This window comes from Archocentrus centrarchus, chromosome 3, assembly GCF_007364275.1.
Source record: "Archocentrus centrarchus isolate MPI-CPG fArcCen1 chromosome 3, fArcCen1, whole genome shotgun sequence".
Classification (NCBI taxonomy): domain Eukaryota; kingdom Metazoa; phylum Chordata; class Actinopteri; order Cichliformes; family Cichlidae; genus Archocentrus; species Archocentrus centrarchus.
The window spans coordinates 21,260,122-21,281,656 of NC_044348.1; the positions used below are offsets into that span (position 1 = coordinate 21,260,122).

Below are 21,535 nucleotides of genomic sequence, written 5' to 3' on the forward strand. Positions count from 1 at the left end.
GCTTATATTTTCCCCCTTCCTCTCCTCTAACTTCACCTCCTCTCCTTTTCCCTCCATCCTGTTTTCTCTTGTTTTCTCTATTCTTAGTCCACCACATCACCATCACCCCATTACCCGGGCGCGTTTCCTCCACTTCTCATCTTTCTCTGTGTTTACGTCTCCTTTCTCCTTTAAACTTCTCCATATCCCTCTGCCATTTTTTCTTCCCATCTTCCTCTCTCTTTAACCTTCACTCACTTCCTCTTCACTACAGAAAACATCCCTCCTCCTGTTATTGTTATCATCTAGAAGGGGCAACTGGACCCGAGTTATGCATGTGCGTTGCATGTGTGCCCCACCCTTGGCATCCTTCTCGCACACACACACACACCCACTCAACTCACCACAGCTACTAACCCCAAAACACCCACACGCTTTGTTGTTTCTTCTGCTGCCACTGGCCTGAGACGAAAAATAGGGAGCGGATGGTGCAGTCACACCCCGTTAAAAAGGTTTTATACAACAATCAGACATTGATTGGTTCCCCTACCCTGCTCCTTTAACTCATTAAAACTCAAGAAACCAGATCATTATTGTCTTTTACATACAAGATACTGCTACATCAAAACCATGAAAAGGCTCCCCAGTCATGCTTATGGTCCACTCAAAATCTTCCGATACACAACCGCATGAAACATTCACCTCTTTTACACTATTGCCACATTACTGAAAACTAGAAGAATGAAATTCTCTGCCAAAGCAAATCCACTGTCTTGCCAATGGACTAAAGAAAGTGACTCGGTTCCATGCCAGACTTTTTCTTCTTTTGCCCATAATCTACCTTTCCACCAAACCTGTTTTCACACATGCTCTGCAGCTCTGAACATTACTCAACAGAGGTGCGTGTGAGACCGCGAATCTCTGATGCTGTCGGATCAGACAATATTTAACCTGCCAGCTCCCTAGTTAATAGGTCTGTGTGATGTTTTACTGCATCAGTTTGTGCTGATGTGAAATTAACAGATAATTCTGTGAATCCACAGTAAGAGGCTCTCCCGTGTCCTTTGGCTCTACTTAGGCAGCACCTTGGGTACTTCAAATGGAGTCTGAGGAAGGTTGTCTCCTGCTTTGTGCTCAATGAAAACTCTGAAAAAAAATTTGGACCTAATTCTCCCAAAGTTGTCTGAAGCTCAACTGAAAATGACTGAAGTCAATTTAGTTAAAATAAGTCCTCATACCATTTCTACTCCTTATCCTTTACAGGTCACATTATCAATTAAAATGCGCACAGCCACAATTTTCTTCAACACATAAAGGGCTGCGAAAAAGTATTTGTCCTCTTCCTGATTTTTTAAATTTTTTTTTGCATATTTGTCACACTTACATGTTTCAGATCATCAAACAAATTTTAATATTAGACAAAGATAATCCGAGTAAATACAAAATGTAGTTTTTAAATGATCATGTCATTTATTAATGGAAAAAAGTTATCCAAACCTACCTGATCCTGTGTGAAAAGTAAATGTCCCCTAAACCTAACAACTGGTTGTGCCACTCTTGGCAGCAAGAACTGAAATCAAGCATTTGTGATAACTGGCAGTGAGTCTTTCACATCACTGTGGAAGAATTTTGGCCCACTGGAGGTTTTTCCACCATGAATGGCCTGTTTAAAGTCATGCTAAGCACTTCAATTGGATTCAAGTTTTATTTATTTTTTAGCCATTCAGTGGTGGACTTGTTTGTGTGTTTCAGATCATTGTCCTGCTGCATAACCCTGGTTTGCTTGAGCTTCAGGACATGAACTGGTGGCCGGACATTCTCCTTCAGGATTTTCTGGTAGAGAGTAGAATTCATGTTTCAATCAATTACAGCAAGTCATCCAGATCTGGAAGCAGCAAAGCAGCCCCAGACCCTCACACTACCACCACCATGTTTGACTGTTGGTATGATATTCTTTTTATGAATTGCTGTTAGTTTCATGACAGATGTAACGGAACTCAAACCTTCCAAAAAGTTCAACTTTTGTCTATTTTCCCAAAAGTCTTGGGGATCATCAAGATGCTTTTTGGCAAATGTGAGACAAGTCTTTGTGTTTGTTTTTTGTTGAATCATGAACACTGACTTTAACAGAGGCAAGTGAGGCCTGCAGGTCTTTAGATATTGTTCTGGGTTGTTTTGTGACATCCTGGATGAGTCGCTGATGCACTCTTGGAGTAATTTTGGAAGGTCAGCCACTTCTGGGAAGATTCACCACTGTTCCCAGTTTTCTCCATTTGTGGATTGTGGATAATGGCTCTCGCCGTTCTTCGCCGGAGTCTCAAAGCCTTATAAATGGCTTTGTAACCGTTTCTAGATTGATAGATGTCAGTGTGTCTTCCCGTGTTTCTCCTCCACGCTTTCCTGTCTATCTCCACTGGAAAACTGTCAAATAAAGCTGAAACGGCCAAAAAAATCTTTAAAAAAAGACACAGATACCAAAGTCACTCATATGAGGAATCTCAAACTAATACAGTCCACAATTAGTCTACCTAAATAGTTCAAAAGTGTGACAAACACTTGCTCTTGTGCTTCATGGAAGTTTCACGCTGTAGAAACCAGCAGTAGTCACCCATCATGTTTGCATTATAACGCCCCAGGTACCTGGTCCCCATTTCAGAGATATCTTGATGGAACCTTTCACCATGCTCATCGCTCACGTCACCCAAATTGGGTGGAAAGAAGCCAAGATGAGAGTGAAGGAAGTGAATCTTAAGTGACATTCTGCAACCCATACATTTGAATGATATGAGCATGTTCTTCATAGTTTGTGGCTTTGTGGTTGTCCTCAATATTGGCAGTTAAACTTTAGTTGATTGAATTTTAAAAACCATATTTGGATTCAGCACCCCAAAATCACCCAAATTATTGCTAAATTCTGTTCAATTTCAAAATTAGAAACTCTTAGCACACTTTACATTTGTGTGAGAAGTGCCAGTACAGCAATACATTAGCTAAATATTGACATGTGCATAACTCAAGAACCCGATGTGCTAGAGAAATTCTGATTATAGATTTGGAATCAGCATACCTGAAATGCCTTATATCTCGTATTTTTCTCCAGGTAGCAAAATCATTGTTGACCAGTGTTATCAGGCCTGGGTGTGGCTACTGAAATCAAATTCAGCTATCAAAAAAATGCATTTAATTACAGTTAAATCATGATTTATCAAGGTGGCATCAACATAGTCTGAGGCCAAGCAGCATTTAGTTCACACACTATCCTCTTCAGCTTCTTCCTTTTCTGCTATCTTAGTCTATACCATGCCTAAGATCTAAATGTTTTGAAAATTTTCTCACTAAAATCTTCTTGTCTAAGCCTCTACTGGGTCAGTTTACACGGATAACTTTTGACCTATATGACAAATAGGCTTTTAAAATGAGGTAGCCCAATTTATTGCAATTTTATGACTATCATCTGGTTCCTTTAAGAAACATTGTTTACAGCAGTTCTCATCTGGATAAGAAGTGTCTCAAGTTTGTTTATCTACTCTATGATTTACCTTCATTTGTTTCCATTTATTGAGTAAAATCACACTTCTTTATGTTGTGCTTGGAAGCACACACGCGCAAGAATGAAAAAACTCAAGTCTGGGAAACTTTCTCGGCATCCTTTTCCTCTGCTGGATTTTACAATGTTCACAGTGCTACAGGAAGGTGGGCAGCCTGATTATACAGGCTATACATTCCTCAACAACTCAGCACACACACACACACAGATGCAACAGCAATTTGATCCACACACACTCAGTACTGAGGGTGTTATTCTCAGTGTGAAAATACTTTAAGCTACTACTAAATAGTGGAAATAAGCCCTCAGAGGTCAGCTTCAACGCACTGCAGAAATCTGGCTCTGAGAGTTTTATAACAAATAACAGGTTCATATTTACAGGTCATTTTTCACAGATTAAAGAAATAAAATCCAGGTTAAATCATACGTAAAGTGATCTAAAACTGGAAAACTGTGCCAGCATTCAGAGAAATTTAAATCTGATTAAAAGTTCACATGACTGTCAAGACCTTTGCTGTGCTACAACTTCACCAAGCGGTTTCCATATTTCTCCATTAATAACTATTAGGGCAAAACAAAAACAAAAAAAACCAGCAACTACTGTATCCTCACTTTGTTGTTTCGCATACCTGACAAATAGTATCCCATTACAGAAGTGCATGTAAACTGTGTGGCACTGATGTCCCATTTCATTTGATATTTGATACCAGCATCATGGTTTCTCTAGTTAAACCCACTCCTTTGAAAGGATTAAGCCACTGTACACAAACAGCTTTTAAGATCTTTGCCTTTTATTGTTTGAGTTAAGACATAAAAACAGCCTTGAGGGTTACCTGTTAATCCACTTCTCAGATGCAAGATGGAAGTATCTCATTCTGTGCTTGTTTGATGACTTTATGCTCTTCACTTTGTGTAATAGTAAAACAGGTTTTCCTGAGATTAAACAGGGGCTGATGACAGACTCCACTGAGACACACAGGCAGACAAATTCAGGCTAAACTGACAAAAATGCCAGATGCATTTCAAACCTCTTCATTCTTCCTCCTTTAAATCCTTATTTATCTACATACTGCATCCTCATAATCAGTTTGTTCAGAGAAATTAGATCTCTCCTCTTCTTTTATCATGCCTTTCATTTCCTCGTCGTTGCCTAAGTCTTCCCTTCTAATCCTTGTTGAGTTATGTTCCTGGAGCAGGAGGCTGTGGCCATCTGAGAGGAGAGGAGATGGAGAGGAGAGGCGAGGAGAGGAGAGGAGAGGAGAGGAGAGGAGAGGAGAGGAGAGGAGAGGAGAGGAGAGGAGTTAAAGAAGAGGAAACTGTAAACTGACATTTTTGTGCCATATTCTGTTGCTACCTTGGAGCCAGCTGGTATTTCCCTCTGTTGTTATACGCTCGACCTCTGGGCTTCGAAGGGTAGCTTGTGTTCTGAGTTTCTCCCTTGTGGCACTCGTGAAAATGTTGACCTCCTCCCCTGTGTCCTCCTCTCCCCCACGGTCTGTCTGTGCTTTCATATTCTCTTCGAGCTCTTCTTTCCTCCTCTCTCTCCCTCCATCCCCTTCCTTGTCGATGGCCGCCTGCTGTCTCCCCTCTTTGCTTCCAGCACTCACCACCACGTGGAGCCCAACCTGAGGGTAAGACAAATCTATGTATTGTGCTTCCAGAACATTCAAACACACAGAAAACAGATTTTAGACTTCTCCTCCTACGAGAGTTTTGGAGGTTTAAAACCTTTGAATGTGTGAATTATTTAGTCATTAACCTGCTTCAACTGATTGGTCTTGGTCACTTAAAGGCAATGGAAACAAGTCATAAATAAAACCCTGACTTATTATTAACAGAGGTGGCAAAAGTACTGACATTCTGTACTTAAGTAGAAGTACAAGTACTTGTGTTAAAAAATACTTTGGTAAAAGTCGAAGTACTGGTTCAACTTCTTTACTTAAGTAAAAGTATAAAAGTACAGGCTCTGAAATGTACTTAAAGTAAGAAAGTAAAAGTAGGTCTTTGGAGGACGTTTCTACCTGCTATTTTTCTGTAAAGCTAACTGAACCTCATTATATATTATTGTAATAATATAAAATAATACATGAGAATAGAAATGTTATTCCAATCTAAATTTTAATCCTAATGAACGCTCTCAGCTTGAATCTGTTATATAGGACACAAGCTGTGAAAGGGAATTTAAACACAGCTCTGTTCTCCATGTCCTCCATAGTAGAAGGTGACTGTGCCTCCACCTAAACACAAACATGAGGATACTCAGGGGTTACAGTGGGATTCAGAAGGTGGAGGAACCCTAAGATCAGCTGTAGTGGCTCTGCATGGGGAGAAGAATCACAACTTTCTATTGTGAGCTCCAGTAAATGATGTTGGTGTGCAGGCTGTGATCAGCTGACCTGCTGCTGCTGCTGCTCTGAGGTTTACTGCTCTGTGTGGATGAACTGAACTCACAAAGATGTAACCCAGTATTTCACAGCTATCTGAGCTGATCTCCATCCCCTACACTGACAGCATACAGGCTGTAGAAATGTTGGTCTCAGCATCAGCAGCTTTGATTCAAACTCATCTCTGCTACACTGATGTAACCTGTAACTCTGACCATGAACACAGACACTGTACTCCAGTCCAACACAGAGCTTTACTGTAAATACAGTACAACAAGCTAACCTGTTTATTAGTACTAAACTGCAGTATTTTCATACAATCTTTGAATAACACAAAGTCGGCATACTTCAGTTTGTTTTGCAGTCCTTGCCTTTAAATCTAACCTCTCTTCTTCCTCTCCTGTCCTCTTTCTTACATCTTTCTCCATCTCTGAGTGAACTTCTCTCTCTTTTCTCTCCCAGTAAATACTGCAGCTCTTCTTTTAGCTAGCAGACACACTGTGTGACAAACTGCACACACTTTGTGTGTTTGCTGATATTTGTTGAGCATTTAGAAAGCTTGCATTTACCTGCCACACGTTACTCCCTTTATGCTTGCTCCTCTTCAGTAGTGCTAGCTAAGCTCTTTATGTCCCGTGAGCACAACTTACGGACTCAGTCCGGTGTTGTGCCAAAAAGTGATTGCCAGAAAATGATTGCCTGTATTTAAACTGTGTAAATGACTTGCTGACCTATAATCTGTGAAAAATATGTCAAACATTTCTCTCCTGAATGATATCGAGTAATTTTGAGTAAGAAACAACATTTCTGTCACAAGGTAGACGCTGTAATCAGTTTTTGGCAGCGACTTTTATATATTCTTTATTTATCAGGGTAAAAACTGTGATCGGTCAGATTTTAAAGAGAAATCTGGCCAAGAGAGCAGCAGAAATCAGAACAAATATAACATTACACTCTATAAAGATATTTTAAGTGACCAAAGAGGACTGGATTTATTATAATGTACGTGCAATAATGCAGAGTCATAAACATACTTGAAAAACAGGTCATTTCTTCATTTTATATTTAAGCCCTTCATAAATCCTATTGACTACACTCTATTCACCAATATAAGCAAAGACACATAAAAGCACATAGAAACATCGAAAATCAATTTATGGCAGACGATCACTTTTTGGCACAACACCGGCCCACTGCAACCCCTGATTATAGCGCTATAAATGAGACATAAATTATATGGGTTTGCGTATTTAATCCCTTTGTACACGATAAGCCCCAGCGATGGAGGATAGGCCAGTACGATTGTCTCTTATATGTTATTTTTCCTCCGTTTAGGCTCAGATCATTTGATGTTTGACGGAAATGCAAACTTTTCTCAGACGTGTTAAACATAAAGTAACGAGTCTGTTTGAAAATGTAAAAAGTAGAAAGTACAGATACTTGTGTAAAAATGTAGGGAGTAAAAGTAAAAAGCAGTTAGAAAAATAAATAAGTACAGATACCTGAAAAATGTACTTAAGTACAGCAACAAAGTATTTGAACTTCGTTACTTCCCACCTCTGATTATTACCTTTCATGTTGACGTGGCCAACTTGATAACAATTACAGTTTACAAACTTAGTGTAAAGGTGCTTTCCACTAATCTCATTTGTGGTATCTGTGAGACTTGCTAATGTAGTGTATTTCTGGTAGCTGACACGGTTTTTAGGACAAATAATTAGACTCAAAATCAAGAGAGTGAGAGTAATGAGACAGCCGAAACAGAAAATTTGCAAGATGGAAAACACAAAATATGACCACAAAGCAGCTATAAAGCTCTGTGGTTTAATGAGTTTTTTAGAGTCTGGGACTGGACTTTACTGTACCCAGTAAATAATAACTTTAACTGATGCTTGAAATCAGCAGTCTTAGCAAAAGTTAATCAGTTCAAAAGGTATCAACACTCGGCCCTCTCTCTCTCAAATATACACAGATATCCATCTTGCCTTTCATGTCTTTCCACAATTATTTAACAGCAGCCCACAAAACAGCAAAAATGAAAAATGTCAGACAAGACACACACAGTCATCAAGTCTACATTAACTGTGTCGACAGCTGAATTATAACAGGAAACAACAGTTTCATCAAGCTGGATGTTTACACAGCCTTCCTTACAAATAAAAAAAAAATCAAATAATATTCAGCTTTTTATTGCTTCACGATTGATTATAAAATTGATATACTGTCAGGAACAGTTTATCTGGGTGTGTTTAGCGGACATTAAAATCTTTTGTTAGATTCAGAGAAGCCTGTGACTTATTTTCCACTTAAGGAATTCAGACAGATGTGGAAAATTTTAAGCCATTTACAAAGTGCTCAAAATAAAACATCAAGTCCAACTTTAGACTTTGTTTTTGGCTCAATCAGAACACCATCTTCACATCCATCTAGTGTCTAAGTGTGAAGGTGCAGGAAAAAAAAGCGCATGTAAGCACGCCATGAGCATGAGAATGATGGCGCAGCAAAACCACAAGCACCAAAACCTTTTAAAGTTGTGTCAGATCTTGCGGAAAAAAGTTGGAACTGAAGGAGGGAGAGATTGGAGATTAGGGTAAATATTTTATTTCAAGGAGAGGGTTAAATGTGTGAGGGTGAATATTAAAATCATCTGAAGACTGATAAGAGTGGAAGGTGCATCTGCTCCACAATGAGCCAGACTAAAATTGAGGTTGTTTATAATGAACTCTCATCTTTTTGAAATAAACTGGAGAGATGTGGGAGAGAAGCTATACTGGATTCTGTTGGAGCGTAATTGCAAGGGCAGGAGAGCAGAGGAGATATTTGCTGAGGAGACTAAACATCAGGCCTGATTCAAACAAAAACCAAACCCGGGTCCTCAACGATACCACATAGCGCCACCGCTACTCTCACGCACATACATACTCTCTCTGCGTCTCTCTCACACACACACACTCATTTCCCCACAGCTCTGTAGTAATGATCGGTGTCTGTGTCTGGCAGAAATGAAACACTGAGGTACAAAGAGTGTATAGCCTTCCATCTATGAAACCAGAAACATCCTCATGAGACCCACAAGGGTTGACTTGGGCAAAAAGCAGACAGTTCGGCGCAAACTGGAGAATATGCGCCAACATGGCACGCAGCAAAACGGTCGCAAAAGGTTTATAAGTCACAGGGTTGAAGAGAAACTGTGGGTTCACATTTCATAAGCTCCTGCTGCTGAGTCGTCTTTGGTGATGGGGTCTGCAAACTCCAGACAAGAGCTGAAGTTGGCCTACAGCCTGCACACTGCAGTAAAGACCATCATATAATGAGAAGACACATTAATACTCATTCATGACAAACCAGGAGAGGTGTAAAAAGGTTATCACTGCTTTCTGTCACACAAACAGGAAAGGTTTTTGAATAGTGTGGAGCACCTAATGACAGAATCCTAGAGGAGAAACAGCAAAATAAATACAAAAAGTGAAATAGAGGGGAACAACTGAGGGGAAGGGGAGCAGAATGAGGGGAGAGACAGACTAGAGGAGTCTGTAATCAGTTGTTGTGAGTCTTAAAATAGAGCTCTCCCAGCCTATAAACAGAAACCCACTATTACTAGTGCACTGACAAAGCAAGTCTCGGATCCAAGAGTGCATGTGATCGTGTGTGTGTGTGTGTGTGTGTGTGTGTATGTGCAAATGAGAATGGTGGTATGCAATGAGGCCGCAGCACACATGGAGCTTGTTACAGCATGGCCCTCTGGGTAATGTGGTTCCATGAGGGGCCCCAAGAACTACAACCGCAGATCAACTGTCAGATTAAAATGATGCTTTTCTGCTCCAGGAGGATTTTTTATTAGTTTTTCATGTGAGCATGCAGAGATTCTACCCATCAGATCACCAGGGGTTTCTTAAGCCCTCTGTACTTTGGACAGTGATTAGCTCAAATTATAAAAAAATACTGAAGCATAAAAAATAATAGAGACATTGTGGCATCTCTTTTCAGGGCTTGATTTTTTTGTTGTTTGTTTGCAGAGTAGATACAGATATGGGAAACATGAAAAGAAAAGTGGTCTGATCTGCAACAAAGGTCCCCAGCATAGCACAGAGGACATTATGGTTATATGGTATGCGTCCTAACCACGAGGTTACACCAGAAACACTGTAATATTCAGTCAGAAGGATTTTCTCTCTCTGATCCTCATTTAGGATGGTCTTTAGATCAAACATCTTTTTTCCAGAGTCGTGGCTCAAATGGGAGCAAAATTATATGGCACGAAAACAACACACACAAAGGGAATGGTAAGGGCAAAAAAAAAAAAATCATCAACCTATTATAATAATTTATTTCTCCATATTTTTATTCTTGAACTGTACACAATAGCAGTTCAAATGATCTCAAATGATCTGATACTGGGTCTTACTGCAGCTCCTCAGTTCTATCTGAAACAAACCATTTTAGCCCCTATAACCTTAAGCCAACTCTCTTCTGATTGGGTGCCCCTCGTTAGCAGGTTCAAAGAGCAGGTATCGAAGCCATGTGCCTGAGATGATCATATTAGGGATATATGTTCTCTTTTACATCATGAGCTTTCAGCCCACAGGGGTTACTTGTACATACATTGATGGTAGCAACCCATGTACGACATAAAATTAAATTAAATTAAATTAATAAAGAACATAAAATTCTGGAAATGTGGAACAAATGGCTGATTTAAAGTACATTTGCCTTGATTTTATCAAGGCAAATAATTTTCCGCTGAAGCATAAATCCATGCCGTAGCTACGCTGTAACCGCCCGCAAGCCGTTCTGAAACCCTATGGTGTAACCTGATGTGCACCTCCCTGGAAATGTACCTACACGCGGCGTCAATGTAGCCCACAACTATTGTGCCTGGACTGTTCAGTACCATCAATTCCCCCTGTGCATTTGTCACCACAGGTTTTGAATTTAGTGAGAGAATAACAATTCAGTGAGAGAACAACAATCATGGCCTCAATATAAGGAATAATAATCATAACATCAACAAAAGGACTCACAAATGTCAGCAAATTCCTGGAGTGAGATTGCTCAAACTATCGGAATAGACGTGAGGGAATGTACAAAGAAGTGGAAAAACTTGAGGGACAAATATGTTTGCACCCCCAAAAAAGCTGACCACAACAAAGAGTGAGGACCCAGGAGAGAAAAAAGTCCAAGCATTTTATTTGTTCCTATCGGGTGGCACTGCATATAAAACACCGGGACACGACCACATGGTAATTAACACATAATGCAGAAGCACAAGCATAAATGCCAGCAACGTTGGCCACTTCCGTACTGTAGGTTGTGTTGTAGGTTCTGCAAAGATTCACTGCAGAAGTCTAAATCATGCCTTATTCCCAGGGTCTCACAGCGAAGCTCGTGAGCTAATGAAGACCCTTGGTAACATAGAGCAACATGTTTACAGGGAAAACTTTGTACAAAATGTCCTAAAGAAGAGAAACAGCAAAGGTGATGGAAACTGAAAGTCACAAGACAGTATTCGCATGTACTGAGATGATTTGCTAAAAGCAGGTAGTAGGAAGGCAGTGTGTATCTAAAAAGAAGTGTTGGATGTCTCACCTGAGTGTCTGTCTCTGTATCTGGCTTGTGTTGTGATTTTAGGATGTGGCTGTGGTGCTTTGGGTCTGGACTGCAGGACTCTGCCTCTCATGCTGCAGGTTTCTGTAAGTTTCTTCGTTAACTGGAGGAACAGAGACAGGCTGGACGACTGGGAGAAAGAGGCGAACTTAAGATTACACACACACAGTATCCAAGTTATTCATCATTGCCAAAGACACGTGTCTGAATTAAACAGAACCAAAAGCATACAAGCTGAAATTAAAGTCATGTTTTTCTCTGTTAAAAATTTTGACTAGCTCATAAATTCTCCTGTTTTCTTTTTTTCTTAAAATTCTCCTTTTATTGTCATGTCTCCACTCACATTGTGGTCCAGCAGCTCAATTTTCTCTGCGCCACTGTGAGCCAGCAGGTACTTTGAGTGGAACAGCCGTCCATCGAAGCTGTGCCAGGGCATCAGAGCAGCACTGGGCAGCGGGCAGCCGCTGGCACAGTTAGCACCCAGCAGGTGGCTCAGCCCTCGGACGTACAGAGATCCCAACTGCACCGCCCGACTGGAAAGCATAGGCAGCTGAAAACAAAGGAAAAAAAAATTGTATTTTAATTGTGGAACATCTTTACAGTAAAATCTGATAGTTTGCTGTAGGTTATCATCAGTTGCCATATAAGGAGACACAACTCTCTCCTATGCTGCCAGTGGGTCACACTGGATCTCCCCTAATGTGGATTTATTTATTTATTTTTTTTTTTTTACAAACAAATGAAAAGATTTTCTACAGATTTAGTGACTTCACTGTACATAGAGAGACTTGTTAGCTGTTTCATTTATTACCATGATTGATAAATGCTGTAATTATGTCCATTAATACAAAATCCACTTAAATCCACTTGCTAGCTTTTATCTGAGATTTTAATCTCTCAGCAAATTTGATTCATTTATCTTTGACTCACTGTCAAAATTATCATGATGTTAACATTAATGAATAAAAAAACAATATAAACTGAGATAAACTGCAGCACTGATTGAGGCGTTAGTGCCTCTTCTGTACTGGAGTGTATGTAAAAGTCCTGCTGCAAAGAGCCATCAGTTTCTTCAAACACATGTTTAGTGTCACTGTCCACAACAAATTCCTGAACATTGTTGTGTTTCCCAACCCCAATTTGCACAAACTTATCTGCTCTGCCCTCACTCATAAATCAGGCAATTAAAATACAACTCAGGCCACCCACTTCACTGTTACTTGACTCTGCTTCTCAGTGCTTGCTGCCAAATGACAGCGAGGCATCTCTGTATATCCTCCTATTTGTTGGGATGACTGTATATGGTGGCGAAACTTCTTTGCTCAGTTGGGCTTTAAAAAGTTAGACCCTAATTAAAATTTTTTTCTTGGATAAACCTATACGCTAGATGACATTTTGAATAACGAGGCTGAAGTAATTAAAATAAAAACAGGAAAGATACGTGCAATTATGTATGAGTGTACCTGCTCTTGTACTGCAGCAAAATATATACAAAACAAGGCAGTCAGTTACTAAGGTTATTTTACACACAGTAAAACTTATTTACTGTTCAAAAGTCTTGAGTCACCCCTCATTTCTTTATATTCTGCTAGAAAAATGGGAAATAGGTGGAGTGATTTATTGAAACATGTACAAACATAAATGGAAATACAGCATAAAATATAATAGTTTTTACAATTTTAACCAGCTTGAAAGCCAGTTTTTGGTATGACCACTTATATTTCAACACAGGCTGAAATCTTTCAGGCAAACTTTCTTCTCATCTCTTTAAGTAGTCTTCAGGAATAGTTCTCCAGGCTTCTTGAAGAACATTCAAAGCTCTTCTTTGGATGTTGGCTGCCTTTTGTTCTCTGTCAACATGATCCCACACTGCATCAATAATGCTGAGGTCCAGGCTCTGGGGAGGCCAGTCTATGACTGATAGTGTTCCACTATCTGTTTTTTTTTTTAATCCAGGTCTGTTTTTACTGCTTTGGCAGTGTGTTTAGTAGGTCAAAATCTGACATCAATTTTGAGAAAATCTCCAACTCCACTGGCTGAAATGCAGACCCAAACCATGACAGAGCCTCCACTGTGTTTTATAGATGGCTGTAGACATTCACTTTTGTACTCTTCTGTACATATTGACGATGATTTGAACCAAAAATGTCAAATTTGGATTCATTCTTGTGTAATCTGGCATACCTCAGCCTTTTCTTCCTGTTTCCCTTCCTTAAGACTGGCTTCTTTACAGTCACCGTTCCATTTCTGATGAGGCTTCAGTCAACAGTAGACGGATTGTCTCTCAGGTCCTCTCAGGACTGAAAATGAGTGAAAAAGCAGCCAATGTCCAAAGAAAAAGGCCTTCAGAAAGCCTGGAGAACTACTGCTCAAGAATTTTTCAGTTTTGTTTATAAAAATTAGACAGACAAAAATCTCTTGTGTTTTGTGTAACTGAGAGAAACAAACCGCAGGAGAAGAATAAAGAATAAGAAGCTGACAAAGGAGTGAAGAGCAAGCTGATTGTAACAGCACGCAGATGTTCTGTATGTGTGTCTGCTCTCACCTGTCCTCTGGCAGATAGCACTGATAACAGTGATTACGTGTATACACACACACACACACACACACACACACACACACACACACACACACACACACACACACACACACACACACACTCATCCCTGCCTGCCACCTGCTTCCAGTCAAACACAGCTTCACCTTCTGAAAAACAATGAAACACGGGACAGAGACACACAAGCCTGAAGGCACACACAAACACAGAGACACAAAGACAGAGAAGAGATACAGAGCAACACGAGAGAGAGAGAGAGAGAGAGAAAAGAGTGGTCGAGTGTAAAAGGGATAAGAACATGAGAATACAAGAACACACAAAAGACAGAAGACAAAGAGTGTGTGTGTGTGTGTGTGTGTCCGTGTCCATTGGGGCGGAGTGTGCGTGGTGTAAATAGCTCCATGTGGTGAGCGTCAGCCAGGACAGACAGGCGACTGTCGCCAGCTTACTCTCTGTCGCGCACACAAACACACACACACACCAAAATCAGTGTCCCATGGGGAGGAATGTTGCAACACAACTGACGCATCCCAAAACCTACAACCCCTTTCTCCTAAGCACACACACACACACACACACACACACACACACACACACACACACACACACACACGACACACACACGACACACACACGACACTTTTTCACAAACACAGAAACTCTTCTCTAATAAATGAATATTTTAACACAATATTTGTTTTGTGAAGTCAGAATTTAATTTCTGGTGTGATGTGTGTGTGAATCTGTAGCTGTCTGTGACTTGTGCACGCACATACACAGAGATCACAGATATGAGCTTCCTAATGTATACCATACACACATCAATAACAATTTGTCTGTGTATGTGTTTATGTGTGTATTTAATCCGTACACTAGTCACTCAGTTAAAACCCCTCCTGCAGCTCGGAACCTCTCCCACACGACATATTCAAATCAACGCCCAGCCCTAATTATTGTGTAGAAAACAGATGAGCAGCACAAATACACATTACTAGACATAAGTATGGTAATTAAGCGGTAAAAATAAATGGGGCTACAAAAAGGCAGCAAACACAACGGTCGTTTTCCCAGAGAATGGAAGTGCACAGCTGACTCACTGATGCTCCCATCTGTGAGAACTCACAACAAACCCCAATCATTGAAGACTGGCTCACTTAATTTTTATTATTTGACCAACAGCTAATGCTCTGATCTAAAAATGTATAATTTTTTAATCATCTCAAATTTAAAGTGTCCATATGTCACTTTTCCTATACTGTATATATGTCATGTATATACTGTTATAATGGTGGATGCTCATTTCAAACAAAAATTAAAATCATTTCAATCCAACCAATTGGACAAGAAGAGTCGATCAAAGCCGCCCTCAGACAGAGTGATCTGTTATTCAAGTGTTTCATTCAGTCCCATTGCAACAGGCGTACATGATGAAGCACCTAGCCATGCAGCCTGCCTTTATAAGCATTTGTGAAAGAATGCGTTGCTCTAAAGCACTCACTGAATTCGACTGTACTACTGTAATAGGATGCTACCAATGTAACAAGTACGTTACACAGCAGGTTACTGAGGTCTGGGGTGCATTGTGTGTAAAAGCTGCCAACACTCTGCAGATTGCCAAACCTCCTCTGACATTAACATCAGCACAACTGTGCACTGGGAGCTTCATGGCATGGGTTTGCATGACAGAGCCGCTGCAAGCAAGCCTTGCATCACCAAGCACAATGCTAGGTGTCAGAAGGAGTGGTGTTAAGCACACAGCTATTGGACTCTGGAACAGCTGAAATGTGCTCTGAGGTGACAAATCACACTTTTCTTTCTGGCAGTCCAATGGACGAGTCTGGGTTTGGTGAATGGCAGGAGAATGTTACCTGTCTGCACTGTGCCAGCTGTAAAATTTTAGTGAAGGGGGGGATAATGCTATTGGTCTGTCTTCCTGGAGTTAGCCTGGACTCCTTAGTTCCAGGTAAGGGAAATCTTAATGCTTCAGCTTACCAAAACATTTTGGACAATTGTCTGCTTCCAACTTTGTGGGAACAGTTTGGAGAATCCCCTTTTCTGCTTCAGAATGACTGTATCCCAGTGAACAAAGTAAGTTCCATAAAGGGCTGGAACTTTATGGAAAATGAGTTTCAATCTAAAGACTATCCTGGCTAAATAAGGATGAGAGAGAGAAAAGGTTTCGACCTGAATTAAAAAAATATTACAGTGTTTCTGTTGTGCTATGGTAACCTTGCAGGTCAGGTGCATACTATATAACCATAATGTCTTCTGTGCTATGCTGCACATCAGATTACTTTTCTTTTCATATGTTTCCTCCATCTAATCTGCAAATTTTCCATTAAAAAGGGGGGAAAAGCACCCAGAACATTACAGAAGAGTTTTTATATTTTCAAAACTAACTAGCACCAGTAAATATTAAACAATTGTTAGCTATGTAAGTGTAAACATTTTATACAAATGTAGTTGAACAGAAAAGCAAAAAAAAGAAAAGAATAAATATCTGTCAATGTATGTGTGCTTTTAAGACAGTCTTTAAAAATACGTGGTTCAAAATTTCCATTTCCAACAATAAAAACACACCGAAGTTTATCGTAACTGTTTATTTTTTTAAGGTTGTTGTATGCTTTCTTGGAAAGATTGTAAATCGGCAGCTTATTTATGTTTTCTCTCCACTTTCTCTTCACTTTCTATTAATGGAAACAATTTCTGAGCTGTGTTTACCACAAGAGGACTTTGTTTACCGTAAACGTCAGCGAACATTGTCTTCTTGCAGCAGGATACACAATCGTTTGGCTTTACTGTTAAAAAATGTGGGGGGTGAAAATCTGAAAATAACTAAAGGTCAAAAGCATCTTTTATAAATTATCTAAATATGTTTGTGACAGACCTCAATCTGTTGAAGCTCCTGAGAGGATTTCAGTCTCAGACATACAGCCTGACTCAGGTAGGAATCCACATCTTCTAGAGATAAAGTTTGTACCTGAAAACATGCACACAAACCAAACACACAAAGGAAAATACATGGTTAGACAGTTCAATCACATCCCAGTGTGTCTTCTTTGTGGGTTAGTTTGTTTTGTCTGCTCACTGTGCATCAAGTCAACACAGAAAGAAACAATGCCGCCTGCAGAGACAAGGCAGCCCAGTTGTGTGTACAAAACAAACAAACCCTGAAGTTATTTAAATAGAAGAGCAAGAGGGGAATGTGAATGCAGCAGTGACCAGACAACAGCTACTATTGTCTGTCAGGCTGTCTGCTCATCTTTAATCATCCATTCGTCTAAAGGTCCTTCTCTAACAAGCTACTCAGACCTTCATTCATTTAAATTGCTGCCAGCCAGCGCCTGTCTAAAAATCAGTCTGAAAAGCTGCCTGTCAATTTTAGCATCTTTAAGCATTCAGCTCTGTCTCTCTGAGATGGGATAAATATGAGGAAAAAGTTACTACGAACCAAATAAGATTCAATCTCTGACTGAACTTTTGTTGTTTGAGTTGCTTTGTGTTAAATGTACTTGAAAAAGAAAAAAAAAAAGAAAGTAGTACTTGAAGTAACAACATGTTTCACAGGCATCAGAAAAAATCTGAAAACTTAAGGCAACAGTTTAGGTATTTTTGTTAGAGATGCATTAATGAGCCATTTAAGTGTTTATGTTAGAGAGTTGATAAAAGGTAGTATAATTTATGTTTTGCTTTTATAATATGACGCACACACCTTTATCTCTGTTGTGTTTAAGCTCAATCAGATGACGTCACTGCAAAATACCCAAACCAAAAGCACAAACCTTGGATTCTTTCACATACGAATTAGTGATCACAGGGCTTTACAACAGGATCACAAGCAGCTCAGATTGATATAGTCTTAGATTTACAAACAAAATACAATAATAAGAGTTCTGAGGTGGATTGAGAATTGTCTCCTGAATTATTCAAAGCCTCTGGATGGTTATCAGGTCTCTTGTTGACGTAGGAGCTGAAGTTACAAAGACCAGTGTCTGTAGCTAAACTGGGCCCCCAGTGGGTGATAACGGTTACCATCAAGCCCTCATAAAACGACTCAGAACAGAGCATCAACAGGAGATGTTTGACTTTACATCACATGGTGACAAAAGAAACAAATAATTGTTGTGTATGTGTTATAGATGTAAATCCCAAATCAAAAGCTGGCTCATACGTTAAACTGTCATCAAATATATTTGGTCTTTCATTACTTTGTTTACATGAACCACCAGGTGTAGGTATTCTCCCCATTCATTTAACAGCTTAATCGGAGCCTAAGCCAAACATACACCCTGACCAACGACAACCAAAAGAAAAAGATCAATCACAGTGCAGATGTCATCATTTGCAAAATACAATGTCACCAATATTGTTTTCATGTTTTTTGGGTCTTGATTACCCAACATGACTTCAGAGAAGAGTGTACAACATGTATAACAGATAAAAAAGCACTAACCTCTATTTTTTCCTATTTAAAAATAAAAATAAGTCACATTTGTTACTGATTTATTAATGTGACACAAGAAGGAATAAGACTAATAATTAAATCACTTCCACACACTCATCTTAGGTGTTTTAGGTGTCCAATTTCTGACTTGTCAACCCTTTTCACTATAATAAACTTTAAAAAAAAAAAAAAAAACATCTCGTAGCTGTGATTTTATTGTGATTACTACCAAATAAACACTACCTGTAGGACTAAATATGTGGTCAGACAGAGAGCAGCCAGGAGAGAGTCTTCAATAACTCCACACAGCTCGGAGAACTCGGGACAGCCAAAAATTGTAAGGAAGGCCTTCAGGCGAAGAGCAGAAACCTCAGGATCAGTGCTAAACCATAACAAATCCAGACTGGGTTCATCACCTACAGATTCAAGCAAAAGAGAAAAATACTATGGGACTTTAACCATATGTAACAATATGACACAATATATCATAAATGTCTTTGATGTGTTAAACATAACCAGAACCAACTTTTTAACATGAATCTTAAAGCCATTGGTGCCTCAGGGTTAGTCTACAATGAGTTTAATTACAGAGAAAACATAATTCCCAGGAAACAGTCATTTATAACCACCAAACTCATTTTGTTGCTGCTTATATGTGAGCAATTTAATCTTAAAGTGCATAAAGCAAGATACATGGATATAGTCTGCGTTTTATCATCCCAGGGATAACAAACAAAAGAAAATCTTGTATCAGGTGGTGTAACTAAACTGAAATCAGGTTTTGTCTTATCCTGTGTCCAAAAATAAAGAGATAATTATATAAAAAAATAACAGGTACAGTACATGAGAGGCTGAGTGGGACAGGGTGGACTATGTCAGGTTCCTTCAAAGGGTTTCCGGGGAAGACAAACCATTCCCTGATTGCTGGAAGGTCCACAGTGCTGCCTGAAAACACACAATAAGTCAGCATTATGCTTGTATTGGCTTTACTCTATTTCCTCCAAAGAACATCAAAGCATTTTCCTCCTATCCACAAAAACTAACAACACAAACTCCACTGATGTGTGTGTGCTGCACAGTCTGCATGGGTGGTAATACCTTGGCCTCTCTTCTGCCGATAAATTTTTCATGTTTATGTTTACAGAATCTATGTGTATCTACCATAGACTATATATAAAAGATGGACATAGCCACTGTGAAGTCATCCAGACCCAGATGAGAGGCTGAATTGGTTTGCAAAGCTGCATCGACAGGCTGTTTATGAGCAGCACATATGCACATATCTGCTGATTAGTTTTAAGCAAGGCTTCAATAACACAGACCTAGAAACCAGTGGGTGACCTCCTGGCAACCAGTTGCTAGGGAAAATGTATTTCCTGACTGGCTGGTGAGAGGTTGCTGGCTGTCGCCGTGTGGAATCAGTTGCAAAGATGGCTCTGCACCAAAAACCTCTCCCTTGTGACCAGTGGCTGCCAGGTGCTCACCACCTCATCTCTAGACCTGTTTGATTGCACCCTAATAGAAAAATACCTGAGACTTTAACAAAATCTAAATTATTTGATTATAATAAATAAATCACCCATTGCATAGTTAATGTAAAGATAATGTACTTTTATTTCTTCTGTAAAGTTATGTATTTTAACATGTCTATGGAGTCGATGGAAACTGGATCACTGTTGGAGCCAGCCTCAAATAACCATAAGAGTTTTTGGCATTTCTTATTGACTTCTTCTTCTATTCACATATGCCCCTGTTATCATATTCTGAACCATCTTACCATCATGCCCAAGCAGAAGGAGCAGACCATAGATGAATTGTCTGCAGGGCTTGTAGACAAGGGCTTGAGGCATTAACTCAGAGTCCTCCTCATCCTCCAGAGTGTTGCTACACTCAGTGACGCCCACACACAAGACAGTGTAAACCATGAAACCCTCTGCTGCTGCATGCTTCTCTCTACATGCCTGTGGAACACCACACAGTAAAGAAATATTCATTCCAGTCTGTAGGGAGTTCTAAAGAACAAATTCACATATATGACCATAACATACCTTCAAGATTTCTGGACTAACATATTTCTCAAAGGCAGAGGGAAGTGAAACGGTTTCACACAGCTTGAAAGCTTTCTGCCCAGGTAGTATGTACGAGCAAACGCCTTTCTTCAGTAGCTCTCTACTAGGACCTGAGAGATTCAGCGACTGAGGGACAAGTTCAGTTTCGTTCTCCTCTATACTCCACAAAGAGCTCACAAGCTGGGACACTGCTAGCACCACCTGCCCCTGTGGAGCACCATAATGCGGTACAGGATTGTTTTTCCTGGGAACAATAAAATGAAGAATTTTAACTATGTTGGCTCATTGTCAAACCCAAACAAAATGAGTGTTTTTCCTTGCAGATAAAAATAAAGAGTGATGGTTTGGCACCGCAAGTTGATCTGAGGCCTGTATTATGAAGAAGGGTTTGAGCTTAGTGAGGTAACTTCAGGTTTAACCCTGGGTTTTTAGGGTTACAAAGGTGATTCACGTCTCACCAGGGTACATCACCATAATAACTTGTGCTTCAGATCTAACTTGCTCTGGAGCAGGTTATATTGAACAGATCAACAGATACTAACTACTGAACATTTTTCCCTGAAAAATAGCATCATCATTCATGGAAGATCCAACGGACCTCAGCAGAAAGATACACTATATTCCCAAAAGTATTCACTCACCCACCCAAATCACTGACTTCAGGTGTTCCAATCACTTCGGTGGCCACAGGTATATATAAAAAAAAAATCAAGCACCTAGATATGAAGACTGCTTCTTCAAACATTTGTGAAAGAATGGGTCACTCTCAGGAACTTAGTGAATTCCATTGTGGTACTGTGATAGGCTGCCACCAGTTGTGAAATTTCCTCGCTACTAAATATTCCACAGTCAACTGTTAATGGTATTATAACAAAGTGGAAATGACTGGGAATGACAGCAACTCAGCCACGAAGTGGTAGGCCATGTAAAATCACAGAGTGGAGGTCAGTG

At 39.8% G+C, this 21,535-nt stretch overlaps 1 protein-coding gene across 1 annotated transcript in view; it reads right to left on the reverse strand.

Annotated features, from left to right (window-relative positions):
• Nucleotides 1–3,936: 3,936 nt before the first annotated feature.
• The window catches only part of fam120b (family with sequence similarity 120 member B), a 27,780-nt gene continuing 10,181 nt past the window's right edge, over nucleotides 3,937–21,535 (reverse strand). Inside the window, exons 11-15 of the mRNA XM_030723031.1 lie at nucleotides 16,959–17,051; nucleotides 11,858–12,064; nucleotides 11,497–11,644; nucleotides 4,881–5,151; nucleotides 3,937–4,736 (exon numbers count right to left, since the gene is read on the reverse strand). Coding sequence (XP_030578891.1) covers nucleotides 4,706–4,736; nucleotides 4,881–5,151; nucleotides 11,497–11,644; nucleotides 11,858–12,064; nucleotides 16,959–17,051 — 750 coding nt within the window. The 3' untranslated portion in view covers nucleotides 3,937–4,705. The remainder of the gene's footprint in view (nucleotides 4,737–4,880; nucleotides 5,152–11,496; nucleotides 11,645–11,857; nucleotides 12,065–16,958; nucleotides 17,052–21,535) is intronic.